The 19,191-nt window shown below is 40.1% G+C and overlaps 1 protein-coding gene across 1 annotated transcript in view; it reads left to right on the top strand.

Annotated features, from left to right (window-relative positions):
• The first annotated feature begins 892 nt into the window (after positions 1–892).
• The window catches only part of TTLL2 (tubulin tyrosine ligase like 2), a 487,337-nt gene continuing 469,038 nt past the window's right edge, over positions 893–19,191 (top strand). Inside the window, exons 1-2 of the mRNA XM_052696428.1 lie at positions 893–945; positions 9,184–11,277. Of these exons, the coding sequence (XP_052552388.1) occupies positions 11,259–11,277 (19 nt within the window). The 5' untranslated portion in view covers positions 893–945; positions 9,184–11,258. The remainder of the gene's footprint in view (positions 946–9,183; positions 11,278–19,191) is intronic.

Below are 19,191 nucleotides of genomic sequence, written 5' to 3'. Positions count from 1 at the left end.
TGCCATTGCTTTGCCATATTGAACTGAAATAGAACATGGGGAGTCTCTGTGTTCCTCCACTCCAACCTCATGTGGGATCACCGTTCTCTGCCTCCACTCTCTCTGGTTTTGGCCAATGCTCACTGGCATCTCTTCACTGACAAAGGCCTCCTGGACTCCCTATGCCATGTCATATCCTAACTAATGTGCAGTGTGCAATGCACACCTCCCAAGACTGGCAGGCATAGTTTGGGTATTTGCTCTGAATGACCTCCCACATAGTAAAGGCCATTCATTTTCACCCAGTCGCAAGATATAAAGTGAAATAAATGCAACTCATCCTAGCTGACTGTGGACAGATATGTGTAATACATATCATGGGTGTTATTTCATCAGCACAACGTGTTAAGTGCTGGAGCCTATTCCAGAGCCTGTGAAAGTTAACAGGACTCTTTCCAGTGTCAGATTGCTTGTTTAACAATGGCTTTCAACAGTAGATTAATGAGATTAAAACAAAAAGAAATATGACTAATTATTTATATACAGTGCTGCTGTTTCAAAGGATCTCAATCAGTATATTTTAATTTAAATAACAGACATTCCTTTGATGTTTAACTGAAGAATAGAAGAAAAATCTATGACTTGGCAGAAAATTAAGAAATGGGCAAATATTTTTTTGGCAGTAAATGCATTTTCCTTTGGGAAGGTTTAGAAACAAAGACTCTTGGCCAAGTGTACTTTCTGCACCAGTTAAATTCCACATGTTAAATAGAGCATAAGTGGATGTCAGCATAGACGATAGTTGTGTCCTTCCTGAACTGCAAGGTGTTGCTGCTCTGTGTGCCGTGTTTATGAAATAAAAGGCAGAAATTTAACAGTGCTGTTCAATCATTAATTTTTTCGATACTTCATTCTTACTTTGACTCTAAGACCAGAGACATTCTCCTCTCCTTTCTAGTGGAAATGGTAAGTTATTGACATTTTGTACACATTTGTAATAAATAGGCATTGCCAGTTCTGTGTGGCAGAGGGCTGTTAACAGGCTATCTTCCTACTTATTAAAATATTCCAGTCAAAAAGTGAAGTTATTAGAGTCATTACAATTTTTCTAACTCCGGAGCTGGCACCATTTCTCAGAACAAAGCACCTATATCTCTCTCTGTCTTTCTATTTCTATTGACTAGGGTTTGACACCCTAATCTTTACGTCCAGCTACAGGTTAAAGCCATCTGCACTTCCTCAAACTCTTTGCTGAAATTGTGGCTTTTTGAGCCATTCTAGTGCTAACTTCCCTTCTGATGTCTTTTTGCTCAAACATGATGCTTCTGGTAGCAAAGGGGTTTGGGACAAAAAGGTATTACTTTCAAGGGCAAGATGAGCCAGGCTTCTCCTAAAAGTAGTTGGCTCATTAAAACTTCGCAACACTGAAAAGACAGGAACAGAGCAGGGATTTCTCAGTCCCAGTGACCACTTGTGATCATGGATATGCAGCTGAGTGATGGAAAGGTTCCCCAGGACTGAACCTGTCAGCAAACCTAATCTAGCCCCTTTAGGACTTAAGGACCAACATGACTTAAACTGCCTATTTTCTGCCTTGGTGCAAGTTACTTAGATGACTAAATAAGTGTTTGCAGCCAGATAACCTCAGTATTTGAGATACTAGAGGTATTTCCTACAGTAAATATAGGGAAGTGCTGAACAAGGGCATACTGAAGATACTGAGGAAACCCTATCTATTTATCTTAAGTTCAAACGCCTGAACAAAACCATTCTGCTTAAGTCACTTCCGCTCGGCACTTTCCTTTAAAGATAGGGCATAATTGTTTCTCCAAAAGAATTGTGCTACCCTCACATCACTTTTACAATCAAACACTTTTACTGCTCTCTTGGGCATTTTTTCCTCTCTTTCTCTTAGATCCGTTCGCCCTTTCCCTTATCACAGCCAGGGGACAGATCTGACTCGCTTCCTGCCCATGCAGTAGGCTCTGGATATTCCTCAGAACCTGGGCCACGGCTCTGACTGCAGAGCTGTTTCTCCTCCTCATCCTGACTGCTAAGCAGCCACAGATTCACCTCCCTGGCTGGAGTGTTCCCACACCACTCCTGCTAGGCCTCCTGAGAGGGCAGCTCTGCCTCTCCTTACAGACTTTGTTACAGAGGACCATTCCTAATTAAAAGAAGCTGTTCCTTCCAGAGGATACAGGCTGGCAAGGACACAAACATAACGCTTGACATGTCTCTTGGTACATCACGTTTAGTAGCACTGAACTGTGACCCCTGACATGTCACCTTTGCCCCAGAGCCTCCCTGCAAGCTGCCCTGGGCTGACAGACTCCCTCCAGCCTGCTCTCCTGGAGGACACCCCCTGTCCAGAAAATCACAAAGGGCAGGCTGAACGTGCAGCCAAAGGCAGAGCATGCCTTTGGCTGCCAGCCCCTGTAATTCAGCCTCTGCCTTGGGGAGGGTCAGCCAGAAGCTGAGAGACAAGGGGCTGGTGGCACGATGCCTGCTGCCTCCCCTGCTTCTTGCCCTCAGCGACATGTGGCTGTTTGATCAGCTGGTAATTGCATTACCACCCATCAGGGGAGCTGGACACCCATGAGGCCCTTTATTTTCCCTGCTGTTGTATCGACCCGCTGAACTGCTTCAGCCTTTTGGGATGCCTGCTTGTTATGGGGTTTGAGAAAAAGAGATCAGGATATTTGAAGGGTGGTTAACAGGGCAGCCTGGAGGCAAAAAGCAGCAGGGCTATGCCTGTGCAGTGCTAGTGACAGGGGCTGGTCTCAGCTAAAAGAGCACTCATAACCACAGTGCCAGCTAGGCACTGCAAACTTGTGTTACCAGTGAGAAAAGAAATTGTTTTATTGGCGAAGCGGCACAAGATACTGAATTATCTGCTGGCAGACATTATAAATTTAGAAATGTTCTGTCTCAAATAAAATAAGTCTTGGAAATCCCTGAAACTAGATGGCATCTTCTGCTTGAACAGGAGAAAGTGCATTAAACAGCAGTTCCAGCTTTACTCTTGACTCACAGTCACAGTACAACAAAATGACAACACTATTTTGTTGCCTTTAAATTGATTTCATTGATTCTGGCAGGTGCCCTCTATCTCTCCCCTAGCCTGTATAAGTGTGCAGCAGGGGCCATTATACCCACTACTGCCATTACACTCGGCCCTACGACAGTGAATTTGGCCTCAGAAGTTTTGTCTGCTGGCTAATCTTGTCTCTTTTTCACATATGGGAAACACTGAGTACCTCCTAAGCACTGTCATGGCACAAATTATGGTTATGACAACAAGAAGTAAGAGTGCTGCACTGAAGACCCATGACACTTCACAGAATCACAGAATCACAGAATGGCCAGGGTTGGAAAGGACCTCAAGGATCATGAATCTTCAACTCCCCTAACACATGCAGGGCCACCAACCTTCACATTTAATACTAGACCAGGCTGCCCAGGGCCCCATCCAATCCACTTCATCCACCCCAACCACTTCATTCACAAATACCACTTTTCATTGACTATGACTCCGATTCCTGTTCAGCAGAAGGGCTGATAATCAGGCTTAGATGGCATCAGCTGTTCCTCTGAATGCCATCTTCAGCTGAGGACTCCCTCATCTACACCACTCTCTGCACTGTCCCAGAAGAAGTATTGCTGCAGCTTTGCACTAAATTTGACAGAGAATGGGCACAATGTACAGCCAAACCTGGCCTTCAAGACCTCTGCTCAACTGCTGTTTAGATCTGGAAGCCTCTGAGATGCCTGGCTGCCAAGCTAGATTGCCAGGGGATTTACCCTGAATAGTTTTTAGCAAGCCTAGATATTTTGGCTGGGAATCAACTCCGTTGTCTCTCTGGATGTGACCCCCTTCACACAAGAAGGTACATTGAAGATGGAAACATTTTTACCAAAAGCTGGACAAGCATGATTGCAAAGCATAAAGTAAAACAGCTTTCTCTGTACATGAAGCTGATGGGTTTGTTAATCCTTGGGATTACTCCCCAACAGAGCATGGCAGAATCCACAATGGGCAGTCATCCATGGAGCAGCATTTCAGGAGAGTGGAGATTAGGACAGCTTTGGCCATCTTCAGCAGCCAGCTGCGTGGTGAGGGGGCATTCAACCTTGGCACTGCAGTCCTTATTAGAGATTTGTCAGTCCATTTCAAATACAGCAGTGCTTATATCTGTACTAAGGAGAAGCTCTCCAGCATTTTCTTATTGGTTTATGGGAGGACAGGCAGATAACTACGGTAGTTAACTGCTTTTATTGAGAGAAAGGAAAAGAGTGTGCTTCTTTGTGACTAAAATGTATGGCGTGGAAAGAAACAGATAAGTAAAAATGTCTTTGTAATGTGGAAGATGCTAATAAGTCTATGTTAGGACTTCAGGATCTTGTCTAAGCAATTGTACATTAGGTTCTGTATATCACAGCATATTTCTTTTTTATCACACTACTCAATAACACAGAAATAGGCAGCAGAGTGAGGACACCTATTGTCTTTGGCCAGTGATAACTGGCTGTGCCACAGCTCATGTATTCTGTGATGGATGTTAGTAGCAAGAAAGGTGAAAAGGAGTTCAGAAACGGCGAATGACTTAAAGAGCACAGTTCTGGAGATAACTCAATGAAGTGAAATTAAAACATCTGAAAGGACTGAAGGCAACTCATGAAAAGCAATGATAGGAGTTAAATGTGTTTAGCATGGTTAAATGAGAAAGAAAGAGGATAATAAAACTCTCATTATTTTCAGAGCATAAAACAGCCAAGAGAATAGAGCAAAGCTAGATGCATTGGTCTGAAAAAGAAAAAAAGAAAACTTTGGTTCAGTGTCAGCAGGAAAAATCCTGAAGGGTGAGATCTGTTAGACTGTGGAGTAGCCTCCTGAGGGAAATGTGGGAAGTCCATTGCCCATTCACTTTAAATAGTCTGGACAATGTGATGAAAAGTGCACACTAGGGAAAAATAGTCTTGCCTCAGCAAAAAGAAAAAAACAATAACAATGAAAATCTTCACTGAGATCTCTATATCTGTAGTGGTTCTCTCTAATCAAGTTCACTTTTAAGTGAATGAAGAGTGGCCTGCTGACCTTTCCCAGGTTATTTTTTATTAATTATCTGTAGCAAAGCTGGAAATCAAGTGTAAAGAGTTCAGGCAATGAGTGCACAATAGCAAAGCGTTCAAAGCAATAGCAATAAATAACATACTTCATCAACATAGTTCTAAAGCACACAAATACAGGAAATGTTAATATACACTTCACATTATTCATCTTCTCTTTGTGTTGCATGACCATCAGTATAGTTATACACGGCCTCAGTGTTATACAACTACTGCCCATGATTTTGTCCTGTTGCTCTATCATCTCAGCATTTCTTCTGGACATTGTGAAGTTACTTCCCCACAGTCACTTCTCCAAAGTTGTCAGTTCAGTAGATGATTTAAGCACCTCTCTGAGACCAAGTTAAACTCTGGGATCTCTTATATAGACAAGGGTCTATCCAAGCTGAGAAGCTCCTTCCAAGAGTAAAAGAAAAACCTGGGTACTGTCTAAACCTTTTGAATATTTGAACTATTCTGTCTCCCAGAATATATTTTAAAGTTATTTGTACCATTAATAATAACCCTTTAAAAAAAGCATCAGTAAGACCTCTTTTTTTTTTTTTTAACCTTGAGTTTGAGAGTGCTAGATCCAAACTCAGAAATTTTCCTTTTTATATTTTTAAGCATTATGTGTATTCCTTTAATATTCATTGAGTTTTAATGACTTTTCATGATGGAACATCTCACTTAAATAATCTTTGGCATAACTTTCTGGGAAATCAGGATTTGAATAGATTCATATGTGCCCAGGTTATTGCAAGGTACAGTATATTGAGCATCTTTATTAATACTATGATCTTGGAAACACTGAATGAGTGCACTCAAGTCGTGTTAGAAAAGTGGGATGAAAAGTTCTTACGTATCAAACATATTAATCATGGATAGTATTTTCTGTAGTTCTCTGATCTATTGCGATTAGGAGAAAAATATAATTTGAACCTTCCCATTCTGTTTCCAAGGCCCAGGGTCATGAGGAGTCCTTCCAGATTAGAAGATTGGAAGATAAGCTAAACCAGTAGTCAGAAACAATCTTTCTGATTAGGTTTGTTGCACTTGCTTAAAAAGTTCAGCAAAATATAGTAGCTTTCTCCTAGCCCAGAGTTTCTTTCCCTCTTTGCAACCTTGCAGGTATAACATGGAAATGAATCAATAACCAACTGAGGGAAGAAAAAATTCTTGTGATGAGCGGCCTGAATTTAAGCCTTTTCTGTCTTCTGCAGGCAAAATCCAGGGCAAAATTTATTCATCTTTAGCAGAGATGAAGTTCTCAAGGCAGTGCCTAATCCCATCTTCTGCAGAGGCACAGCTGGCACCAGAACTGCAAACGAGGAGTGATGATGGCTCTAGCACAGGCTTACCTCTGGGATCAGCAGTGTGTACGTTACTGCAGATCTGGGAAACAAATTCACTTTTACGGGTTTCATAACTTCTTATAGAAACACTTACTTCCAAGTTCTTTTCTATGTTACACAAATTTTGTATTTTCTCATCCTTCGACATTTTAAGGTACAAAGTGATGCTTTGCTGGTGTTTTCAGTTGTCCTATGGAGGAAGGAAAAAACCTGAGTGCTCACAACACTCCAGTGGCTTTGCTTGTGCTTCATCTGTGCATTGATGCCCAAAGTTGTCTTTTCAGTGGTTACCCATCACAGTACTTATAATACCGAGAGCTAACAATAGTCTCCAGCAGTATCATTTTGCTATTGTCAGCTTGTGATTTTTTTCAGACTTAATAAGGTACATAAGGTCAAGGAGAATGGAAAGTCTATAGGGAAAGTCAGACAATATCCTAGGCTGCCTTGGATAAGTAAAGGTTCTGATCTTTTAACTGAGAGCTAAGCAGAACGGAACAGAAAATGATATACAGGAAGAATGTCATGAGGTAATGTGACATATGGCTTTGAGGGGATTTTAAACAGAGGAAAATATTTTGTCAACCCAAGACATTCAGTTTGACCAAGATTTTCAGACTATTGAACCGTGTCATTTGTCTTCCTCTATCACTCAATGATTCTTGGTCAAGCTTAGCTAAAAAATACACTTTCAAAATTAAAATTCAAACAATAATTGTTAAAATATTGATTAAAGCTGTTTAAATATTTTTAAATACAAACTCCCTTTTCAAATAAAGATGTCGACATTTTAAAGAAAAAGCATTACCTTTTTTAGCAGCATTTAAAACCAATTCACCAAATAGCATTTTTTCCCTCACAGTAAAATTCCACGTTCATGAAAACTCACTTCCACAAAACATAAGGAAAATATTGCTGTTCTAATCGCAAACGTGGGAGTGGAACATTCTCCTCTGGATCTTCACAAAACACTGCCTTGGCACTGGAAGATGGGATGCAGCAATGTTGTAAATGTTGTGCTGAAATGTACGGGCATATGTTTCTAGACCTCTCTGAAATGCACAGGAGCCTTAATAAACAGCTGGAACAGGGATTTTTTTGTCTCCAGCCTGCTTGCCAGGAAAACCAGACAGATGCCAAACAGGACCTTCTGATCCTTACAACCACTCAGGGAAATGTAAGCACACCTTAGGAGGTGCCTTGTGAAGTAAACTGCATTCAGAGGGCTCCAGCACAAACCCCAGGATAAGGGACACTTAGGAGAAAGTCTAAGCCTTGATTCAACCATGCCTACAAAACTTTTGAAGCTGTGACTACTGTAGCTACTGTAGAAACACTTCAGGTTCCAGCAGTAAAAAGAGTGATGAGCCAGAGCTGAAGAAACAGCCCAAACAAAGGGATGCATCAACTCTATAGTCCATGAACCAAGTTTCTGTCCAGAGAAAGCTCTTAGGGTCCATTTACAGATCTTTTTCTGGTTGTGATCATAATTTTCACCCTGCAATCTATTGATCTGTAGGTGATGGGTGATTAGGCTCCAGTGATTTCGCCTGCAAAATATTTTTTTCACTGTAATAGAGAAGGTGCTAAATAGACTCCAGATCATGCAAATCCATCTAATGTTCACAGTAATGAATTACTCTGATCTAAAACTTAGGAGGCTACCTAATGAACACAGCAGTCATAGCATGTATCTGCCCTGGTGTTGCTACACAGTTTTACCTGTCTAGGAACACTATACTGTGTCAGGGAAGTAAGTCATTAAATACAGATAATAATATTATCACTATTTCACCTCCTTTATCCAACTCCTCAGTGACTACTGCTGACAAATAATCCATTCAGTGCTGCTTGCTCTTTAAATCTGTGCTGTAATGTTTGCTGAATACATACAAATCTACTTTAAGTACTTTAAGGGAGACAGGATGAGATGTAAAAAGAAATTCCACAATATTTAGGTATTGGCTTAAAAATATCCAGTATGCTTTTCATGCACACAGTTACCATACACATTTAAAGTAAAGATCCATGCTACATGTTTAGGTAAGTCATTATTTTAGTATCAGTTGGACTGCATGCAGGGAACAAGCCAGTTGGGCTGGCAGAGCAGCAAATTTGGGTTCACACAGCTCAGCTGAATGCACTTGATTGATTCTTTTCTCTGGATTGTTTTACTCATCCACTCCTTTTTTTAAGCTCATACTTGGCCACATTTTTAATTGTCACTGGATCCAGAAGCACAGGATTTAAATTCAGTTTTATTTTTAGATGTCTCATTTATTCTAAACTCCTCCTATTCTCAGGTAAGTCATTCATCCTATCCCTCAGTTTCCCTCAGAGTCTAATTGACTGAACATTTTAATTTCAATCTGAGTTGCTCAGGTGCAGTCCCCTTTGCTGTAATTAAATGACTTTTTAGGACAAATATCTTTTAAACAAATGTTTTGAAGTATTTTGTTCAAAAAGGCAAGAACATTATTTTGACAATAACTCAAAGAATTTTTGTCATCTTTGGTTATCTTTCAGATTAAGATTCATACTCTTAAATTTTACGACTAACATTCATCGAATACAAAGTGCAAAATCCACTAGGTAAATATGTGCAAAAGCAGACTTTAAATTCTACATTGTTTATATTCTAAATATCAGTTTAAATACTGAGCAACAGCTTCTAAGTCCCAAAATATTTCAAGCCTTGTATTTGGAACTCTAATTGCTTTTTGTTTCTAACACTTTGCAGAGCTTTTTTTAAACATTTGCTCCACATCCGGGAGAACTGCAGATTTTACTGAACAGTAAAGATAACAGGATCATCTGACTTCATCAGCTGAAGATTTATGCAGATCGCTTAATAACAAGACCCACAGTTATATCTTGGCATCAACTGCACTGGAATATGAATGCTGATTACAGATAATTGATCCATGGAAATGCATTGAGTAAAAAATGAACACGCTAAGGGACTCACCAAGATACGCTCCAGGACACACTGTCTCTAAAATAATGGCCAAAGCAGTCCAAAGATTTAATGCAAAAATTGTTTGCCCAGCTCAAAAACTTGCCTATCGCAATTAAGAATTTATAAAAGACATTGCCTGCAATAGATGAGAGAGTTATTTTCCTCTAGTAACAATTAAAGAAAAACACTAATCTGTTGTTTACCAGTTTTTCACATCTCAATCACTCCATTCCTTCTAACTGCCTCTTCAACTATGCTTTATTCTCTCTGATCCCTGTGTGAACTTCACTAACATCCCTTACCTCCTAAGGCCAGCTCTTTCATTCTCTCTAGCCAGGACTCATGCAAGTTGCCCTAGGATTGCCTTTGTCACACATCTGAGTTTCTGTGTGATCTCTACAATGAGTTTCCTTGGTATCTCCTTATTTTCCTTCCAGCTACGCCTTTCTTCTTCCATTGCATCTTGTCAGTCTGGGTTTCTCAATTGTCTAATTTTGGGGTTGCTATCAAATGTCTCCACTATTTCTTACTATCCTACCTACTCCTTCTCCATCCCACTTGGGCTCATGCCCACTGCAACTGAGACTTGGAAGATGGGAAGGATGGATAGAACTGAATGTCGCATCAGTCACCACTGCTCTATTAAACATCTAGAAATAACAAAGCTGGTTGGCTGACATGCAACTTACACATTAGTTGTTTGTACAGATGCACATTTTTTCACGATTAACTAGGCTTAATTGACAACATTCTCTTGGTCGTTAATTTCTAATTAATTTCTCCCAAATGACCCATCATGCTCAAACCATGTCATGTGTGTTGCCAAATCATCCAGACACTAACATGCATATGCAGCCTAATATATATACACCATTTCCCAATGGATCACTGCTGTAGGCTACATTTTTTTCCTCCTTATGTTTATTACTTGAAGTAGCCATTTGACTCAAAGCTGAGTATTCAGACTCTAACAGGAAAGAGTGGTGGATCCAAGAGGGCTTTCCTCATTCAATTTAAAGATAATTGCTGACAGAATCTGTTGGACCTCAGGCAGTGGTACTAACCAGATGGCACATCAAAGAGCAGAGATTTTGTGGGCTCTTTAACTCAGGTTACTGAACAGGAAAAAGTGGATTGTTCCTTCATTTCTCAGGACACACACAGCAGCTGTTGACTGCTGTGTCATCAAGCTGATGACTGGATAATAGAAAACTTTTTTTTATTAAAATTAATTTAATTAATCTAGATTTATCAATTGCAGAGATGGAATAATCTTTTCTGAGTCTGAGAATGATTTTACTAGCCACTCATGCACTGAGAGAACTGAGGAAGAGGTGTGCAAGATCTCTGGTGTGGTAATATCAGATCTAGAAGATTTACTAAATGCAAAGCAAGCACAGTAAAGTATCGATCACTGCTCCATACAGTTCATACAGGTGCTCACAGGAAGAGCCAAAGGCCACATCTGAATTGATAAATTATATGTATCTGGAAAGCATAAGCCAGACACAAATCTGCTCCACACTTTTACACCAGGATGAATTTGTTCAGTAGATAATTTCTTGGTTTTGGTGTGTTCATGGTTGGTCAAATGAGCCCAATTTTGGGATGCTAAAACTTGAACGTTCTCCCAACCTGTGGTTGGTCCTGAGATTTATATATGCACATGGGTTAACATGTAACTAGTTACAACTTTTCCAGACCTGTTCTTTTAAGAGAAGTTGTTCTTTAATTGTTCTTCTAACTTCTCAACCCATTTCCATTGCCATGTGACATCAGCTCTCCATCCAATCCCAATCCCAATCCAGCCCAACAACAGCTCTCTCAGAAAGTTAAACCACCAAACACTCTGAGTAATGTCTGGTTCTCTTTCACGTGAATGCTCCCTTGTAAAATGGATACTGATTCACGCCTGGGGATCCAAAGTCCTCTAGAACAATAGAAAATTAGTCAAGAGTACAATTATGTAAATGATTAATTTAGCTTTTGCTGCTTTCTGTGAATAATAATAAACTGTAAAAAAAAATAGAACCATTCAACTTTACAAATTGGTCTTAGGTTTTTAAAATTAGAAGAGTTTAGCTGCCCACAAATTATTATCTGCATGTCTTTCTTTCAGCACTAGATAGTCCTAGCTCACTCCTTTATCTGCTTGGTGGTACATTTATGCTATATATAAAAATGGCTGAATATATTTGAGATCACGGAGTTCAAAATTTACTTAATGCACATTTTCTCCAGTTTTCCATTTTAAGAGAAAAGAAATTAAGCCCTTGTTTGCTAATAGAATTCCAGTCTCTCAGTATTTATTCCACACGAGTTTGGTTTTTTGTTTTTTTTTTTTTCTTTGAAAGATTAGATTTATGGAAATTAAACAAACATGTTTTGAGATCTTAAAAAGTACTTTCATTAAACATTCCTGTGAACGCTACAGAATTCCTACAAAGATCTGCAAAATAAAGTTCAGACTTAGTGAAGGCAAAATTGTTCTGCACACCAGTGAGAAATGCATTTTTCACTATTCTTATATCTAGCATTTATTCTAGTGTCTCAAGAAAAGAACTGTGAATAGAAACATGGTTGTAGCAAGGCAAATAAACTTTAAGAGTTTAGTTTAACAAACAAGCAACAACAAAAAAAAACCTGAATCTCTTTATTTTGAACTGTTCTCTGAACTTAAAATGCAGGTCCAGAATTCTGCAGCTCTCAGCTCACCTGTCAAAAAGTTGACCCTGTCAGCTGATCCTTCTCATTTACCTTCTTGTCGAGCATGTTCTTACTTTGAATACAGTAGTACAGATAGAAAATGGTTCTGCTTCTGATTCAGTGCTTTGGTTAAATTCAAAGCAAGGATTCTCAGTCCAGTTTCTCTCTGAAAGAATCACAGAATCATAGAATGGCTTGGGTTGGAAGGGACCTCAAGGATCATCAAGTTCCAATCCGCCTGCTGCAGGCAGGGATGCCAACTGCTGGATCGAGTACTAGATCAGATTGCCCAGGGCCCCATCCAACTTGGTCTTAAACACCTCCAGGGATGGGGCAACCTGTTCCAGCACTTCACCACTCTCTCAATAAAAACTTTCCCCAGCATTTAATTTAAATCTCCCCTCCTTTAAGTTAAAAACATTCCCCTTTGTCCTATCACTATCTACCTGTGTAAAAAATTCTTCCCCCTCATGTTTATAAACTCTCTTTAAGTATTGGAAGGCCGCAAGGTCTTCCCACAGCCCTCTCTTTTCCAGGATGAACAAGTCCAGCTCCTTCAGCCTATATTCATAAGACGTGTTGCAGCCCTGTTAATAGTGCAGTTTAGTTTCAAAAGGACCATCAGATCCTAATACTTAAACTGATTGTGAACCTGTGTAATCACAGCACTGCATGTTTACAGCATGGCTGCTTGGCTGCAAGTCATCATTTTCACAGCTCTTCAGCATTAATAGTGACTGAAGTCACTGTGTTGGCCAGAGTATGGGATTATAGTTGACCACAGCATAAATTTCTCAGCTTTCATTGGAAGGCAAAGGAAAAACAAGCATGAGCTTCCCTTTGCTTTGGGACACCTTGCAGCAATCACTCGCTGTCAGAGTAATTGCACAGGGCAGACCTTTCACTTGGTTGCCTCATTTGTTTTCCCGCAGTGCTGTGCCTGAACACAACGATTACCTGATAAATTGGCCAGCTTCCCTGTCTGAATAATGATCCAAGGCTTTTACAGTCTCTTGTCATAAAAACCCAGCTTTGCTGAAAGAACTGGCTGCTGTCAGGAAATGCAGCCCCGAGGCTGCGTGTGTGGCTCTGGCAGGAGTTACAGCTCTGAATCCACGGCCAACTCAGCCACCTTTGTCACTCTCTCACAAGCCAGACAGCCACACACACGGACCCTCAGCTGGCTTGCTGGTCACCTGGATGGGTGAAGTGAATATGTGTGTGAAATTAATTACATTTTAAACTAAGTTCTTATGTTTGCATCTAGAAACACAAAGCAGTATAGCTCTTTTATTGGCACTGAACACTGACTGAAGGAACTATGGCACTGGTCTGGGTGCTGGCATTTCCTTGGGGGCCTTTTAATAAGGTCACCGGCACCTGAGCAGCAACTATCCAGGTTGGAAAAAGAGAAGGCAGCAAAGCTCAGCCAAGGCAGGGAACATCTATACAAAATCATTGTTAAACATTGACTTTCAAGCTGGCATTTCCAGGACTTGAAAGAATAAAGGAGATGATACTGTGTCAATATTGGAGTGCAGAGACAATGGCACTTTTATTGCCAGGTACGTTAAACCGATCTTCCGGCCCATCTGGGTCTACACTAGAAATGTGCTGATTAATTTCAGGTTCATCTTTCATTACTCATCGGTGATACAGTTTTTTTCTTTGTAGGAAAGAACAAATGTATAGGGAAGATTTGACTTTTTTTATTTGTACCAACCGATATTTTTCAGCTCAGAATAGCCCCAGGCCTTTTCATATTAAAAAAAAAAACAAAAAACCATAAACAAAAAACCACCACCAACAAAAAAATACTTTTACAACTTAGAAAAAAGAAAAAAAGAGAGAGAGGGTGACGAAGGTAATGAATAGTTTCATTCTTTAAGAAAGCATGCTTTCAAGTTCCAATACACAATCACAACCTTTTAAAATTTTCATACGGGGAAAGAACTACCACAGATGCTTCCTCATACACCCACTTTTCTTCATAGGAATGTGGGATTTTTGTTTTGGTACACTGAACCTGGTACATCACTACCTGCCCTGGTCTCCAGAGTACTTGAAACCTACTAATGGAGTAGATATATAGAAAGCTGAGGGACAGGAACAGTCACACTAAATAAGACTACTGACCCATCTAACACTGTATTTTGGCTTGATTAAACCATATCAGGTGCTGCAGAGAGATGTGCAGTGTGCTTTCCTAGCAGAATTGCATATTGACTTGCCAGCCTAAGAAATTTCTCCACAGCACCAATCAACCTGATTCCTGCTCTTGTCATGGGACTGGAGGACAGAGACCTGCTCCCTTTCCCCTCACTTCCACTTGCACATCAGTTATGCCTTATAAGTTGGAATTTTAACAAATCTGGATATGTAATTTTATGTGTTTAAAAAAAAAAAAAAAAGCTTTATAATGGTCTTTGTATGGAATATAATGCACAGTGGTGACACGCAAAAAGAATTGCTTTTTCTGAAGACAAACCATCAGTTGATCAGTTGGGTTATCAGTGATCCATGTCCTGCAGCCTTCAGCACTCTGCAAGCACCTGAGCAGCCGCAGCCTCTCATCCAGGTCCACCCAGCAGCCTGCATCCAACTGGGGTTCCCCCAGAAAGTCTCTTCCAAAAGCCATGATGTGGGAATATGGGAGCACCACTGTTGACAAAGACCTGCGAGATCAAGTGAAGTCTTGCTGGAGAACTGTTTCATAAAGCTTCTGTTTCTAATAAAATCTGTGGGAAGAGGAGACGTCCTTTGTAGTGGGACAACAAATTCAAAAGTTGTGGCACAGAGGTTTGACAGATCTTTGGACAGGAAGGCCATATGAGTGAGCAGACAAGCCTCATGAAAATCAGACATGTCCTGCATGGAAAAAAAATAATTGATTTTAAATAACTACATCATTTTCAGCTAGCTCAGAGTTAAGTGATTGTATCTGGAACTGTTTTGGAAAAAGTGTATGAACAGTTGGATATAGGTGGAAGAATTCTGTGTAGACAAAACCTAGACCATGCATCTCACAGATCTAATCTTTAATTTTTTGTCCTCTAAAGAAAAGTTTATATATTACAAAGCTGTGCATTGAGGCAGAGATGAACAGACAGACTAATCAGGGCCAAGTTATCTGCAGGTTCATAAATTTTTGCTTCAATGACACTTCTGTTCAGAAAAATACATAAGGAAATTTGGAAGTCTGTGTTTCTGATTGATCTTAATTGATCTGATACGTTAATCTTTCCTCCCTCAGTGATTATTGTCTTCTACTTCTAAGGGCCGATTCTTCGCCTGGAGTTGCAAAACATTTTTCCCACAATTTGCAGCTGCAAGCTTCTTGAGGACAAGAGTCACAGTGTTTGCAAAATATCCTGTACTTTTATATCATTTTCCAAGGGATTTGCATGTCTAATTAGCAGTTTGCCTGGCTTATGGTGCTGTAATTTTTAAGTCTTCCAGAATTCATAAACTAAAAGCACATTAATTCCTGCTCAGCTCACTCTTCATCATTATTAAAGTGCTTTCATGGAGCCTTCAGTAAGATGAGGACACTCTCACCCCAGTACTATTACTAAACCTCAGGAAAACTGGCCTAGAGGAGCCCATTAGTTACACAAAAAAGAGGATAGGTACATGGGACTGATGAACGTTATGTGATGCTTAGGCTGCTTCCTAGCATTTTCTTTCCAATTTGATGTTATTGTGCCTGGAGCCTGCTGGTTTTCAGTTCCAAAAGAAAGTGTACAATGTGCTGGCAAGGCTTGCATAGGGTTCCTTTCACAGCCTTCCCATTAATTCTCTGCCTTCCTCTGGAGCAACTGATTTTTAAGGTGAGCAAGAGAATGGCTCAGTCTTTATCTTAGGCACTCAGAGAGTGCAAAAAACAGTGCTGGTTTTGGAGATGCTCTGTACAAGACAAACTAAGCATCCCTGCTGAAGGACATGAAGCACTGGCTACTCCTAAAATTTTGTCAATTTGTGAGAGAATCCACAGGCTTAGAAAGCACAAGCTAGCACCACCTTGAGCAAAGCCGAGTGACGAGACTTCCAAAACATGCAGCGTTTCATAATCTCATCCCTCATGCTGAGCTTCTCCCTGGGTGAAGGAGTGAAAACATCACAAAAGCAACTCACCCAGAGACACGCTGCCAAGAAGCTTTCTTTTACAATTACTCCATACTAAGCTACATTGTAAGATAATTATTTCATTAGCTGTAATACATGTTAGGACAGAGCTTTCTTGGCCCTCTCCTTTTCATCTCCAGTTGGGAACAACATGGGAAGAGCCACAGAGAGGGGAGGAACGCCTTTGAACATCCGCTTGTTTACTTCTCTTTAATGGCTCTGAATTCAGAAAAAATAGGGAGTTCACTGGCAAAGGTTAACTGTTCAACAGATCTGACCAATATACTCCCATGCCATATATGATTTGTCTCATTCTATATAGTAAAAGCACAAGTTGAGAGGACCAGCTTTCTTAACCAGATATCATCAAGCATAGCAGTTTCATCAGTTGCAAGGGTTATCCATTATCTCCTCATTCTGAAAGGTAGGCCATCACTCTGCTTTGTCATCACTCATATCAGAGAGAGTTAGAGAGAGTTAATCAAAGAGATTGCAGCATTTAATATAAGAAAGCCCAAGGCACTAATCAGAACAAGATTCAAACCTTTCAGAGAAATTGATTTTTGCATTTCTGATGGAAGAGATGAAATGCTTCCTAGTTACACATTTGGAACTTGACTCTAAAGAACACAGAGACAGAAACACTGGCAATTTTATATCTATTATCTGGAAAATAAAACTCTGAAATAAATACATGTTTCTGAAGACTACAGAATCTTTCTCATAAGTTCCTGAATCAGACTTCTGTTTAGCACACATAAGCCCTGGGATACACATTTTGGAAAGGAAGGTGTTGCTGACTTTTGTACGTAGAAGAGGTTTAGTGGCAGGTACAACTGAATCACAGGAACAACTGAGGGCTGCAGTGAGTCTTATTTGTGCAAATAGGGGCAGATTTCTTCAGCATGTCCCCATACGCCCTTCTCCTACATGCAGTGGGCTAGTCCAGGATGCAAATCCTTCAGAGTGAGTTTAGCTGAGTCTTATCACACAGGCTGCTTGCTACTTTGCTGTTATATCCCTCTTCCCATTTTCATATTAATATTTTAAAATGAATTCCTACAGCTATTTTTTCCTGCTTTATTCTTATCATTATAAAGAGCATTTGGCTCAGTGGGTATTGATTTTCAATACTCATGCATATGGAGAGGCTTGATTGCTAATTGAAGAGGGATAAATCTGGTGAGCTATGTAAGATTTGTGCTGTAAAGGAAAAACTTATTAAAGAAAAACAATGATCTTGGTAAACAGTACATTAAGAGTTCCTTTCACGTCAGTCCTTTAATGCAGCTGAGACTGGTATATGATCAGCAGAGGTAGCTGTTACGGAGATGAAAACTGAATCCAAACAGGAAATAAAAAGCAAACATATCCCAGAATGGCTTCATTTTTGGTATTCAGAAAAGCCATCTGAGCATTTGCCACAAAATCAATAGACTCACAATTAAGAATACAGTCTCATGGCATGGAGATGGAAATCAGTGAGAGCTAGAGAGATCAATATGTGGGTTTATTTGTTCCAGCTGTTACTGAAACACAAACATATAGCCAGCATGTCTGCTGCATACTGTGAGCTAAGCTTATTCTCTGGATAATGCCACTGAGAAATGGATTGAGTCTAGTGATTGATTTGAACCTTTGTGTTCTATACTGTGTGTGTACTCTCACCTGCGCACAAAGCCATCACTTCAAAATGCAGAGTATTCAACGTGGGAGGAAAATAAATCTGTTGGAACTATTCCAGAAAGCAAATGTTTTTCACTGTATCAAACTCTTTTCTTGCTTGATTGTCTTCTCCTGAATTGTTCAGCCACTATGTGACCACCACTCTCCTCCAATCAAAAATAGGAACAGCTTACTTGCCAGAAAGGAAAACAAAAAGGGATAGGGAAGTACAACAAAAAGAGGCAGAGGACTGATCCAAGGATGTCACAGAGATTCTCACACTCTGCAATGGCCGTATCCCAGACCAGCACAGATAAACCTCCAAGCAACCTGCTTTCTCCCAAGAAGAGCTAGTCTTGTACATCAGGAGCCTCTACCTGGGCACTAGAAAGACCAAATCCATACTGCTCAGCTGAAATACAGGCTTGTTTCAAGCACACATGAGAGGGAGGAAAAGTTCAAACTCAAAAGTATTGAGTTTGTATATTGAGTTGGTATATGCCTAACAGTTAATAAAAGTTACATCACCCAGTATTGAGGCATCACACAGGACTAACAAGTGCTTATCCAGTCTCACTCAAAGGCTTTCAATTTATAACTGACACTGACTGACTCGGCACTATATAGCATGCATTTATCTTCATTTCTGATTATATCATATTATTTTCAATGCCACTTCTTTGCTCTCAGCTTCCTGCCAGTTACATAGCCAACTATATAGGGGCATTTCAAGAAAAAAAAAAGAAGAAAGGTCCAAGTAAGTCTTGCAGGCATCACACGTTTCCCTAGTGAAAAGTCAGTGGAGTTTTACCAATGAATCAGCAATCTTTAAAGACCTAAAAGCAATTTTTTTTATCTTTTTTTTTTTTTTTTCAGTTCTACCAAAGACACTTAGAACTATGCCTCATGCTCCGTATTAACATCAAGTGATAATTCTGACCTCCAGTAGATAAGCACATGCAGGATTTGCCCTCACTGACATCAGCAGCAAGCCTAGTTACCTCAGGGGGTCTCTGGCCTCACTAGCAGTAATAAGCTCTAAGGAGGATGACACAGAATACATCCAACTTGCTTCCTGCTCACTTCATGTCTCTGTGGAAGTCATCACACTCAGAAGCACATGCTGGCATCTTTTCTGAAAAAGTCAGCTAGTGCAAATTTGAGCCATTCTTTTAGCTCTTTCTATTTGCTTCCAGGTGACATCACTGATCCTTGATTTTAATCACAGCTGTCAATGCTCACTGTATTTGTACTGCATCTGTACACCCATCTGTCTGATTAGTTGCCTATATG

This window comes from Tympanuchus pallidicinctus, unplaced genomic scaffold (genome assembly GCF_026119805.1).
Source record: "Tympanuchus pallidicinctus isolate F22 unplaced genomic scaffold, pur_lepc_1.0 scaffold1, whole genome shotgun sequence".
Classification (NCBI taxonomy): domain Eukaryota; kingdom Metazoa; phylum Chordata; class Aves; order Galliformes; family Phasianidae; genus Tympanuchus; species Tympanuchus pallidicinctus.
The sequence above is the reverse complement of the archived record's forward strand: the minus strand, read 5'-3'. Positions and strand labels throughout refer to the sequence as shown.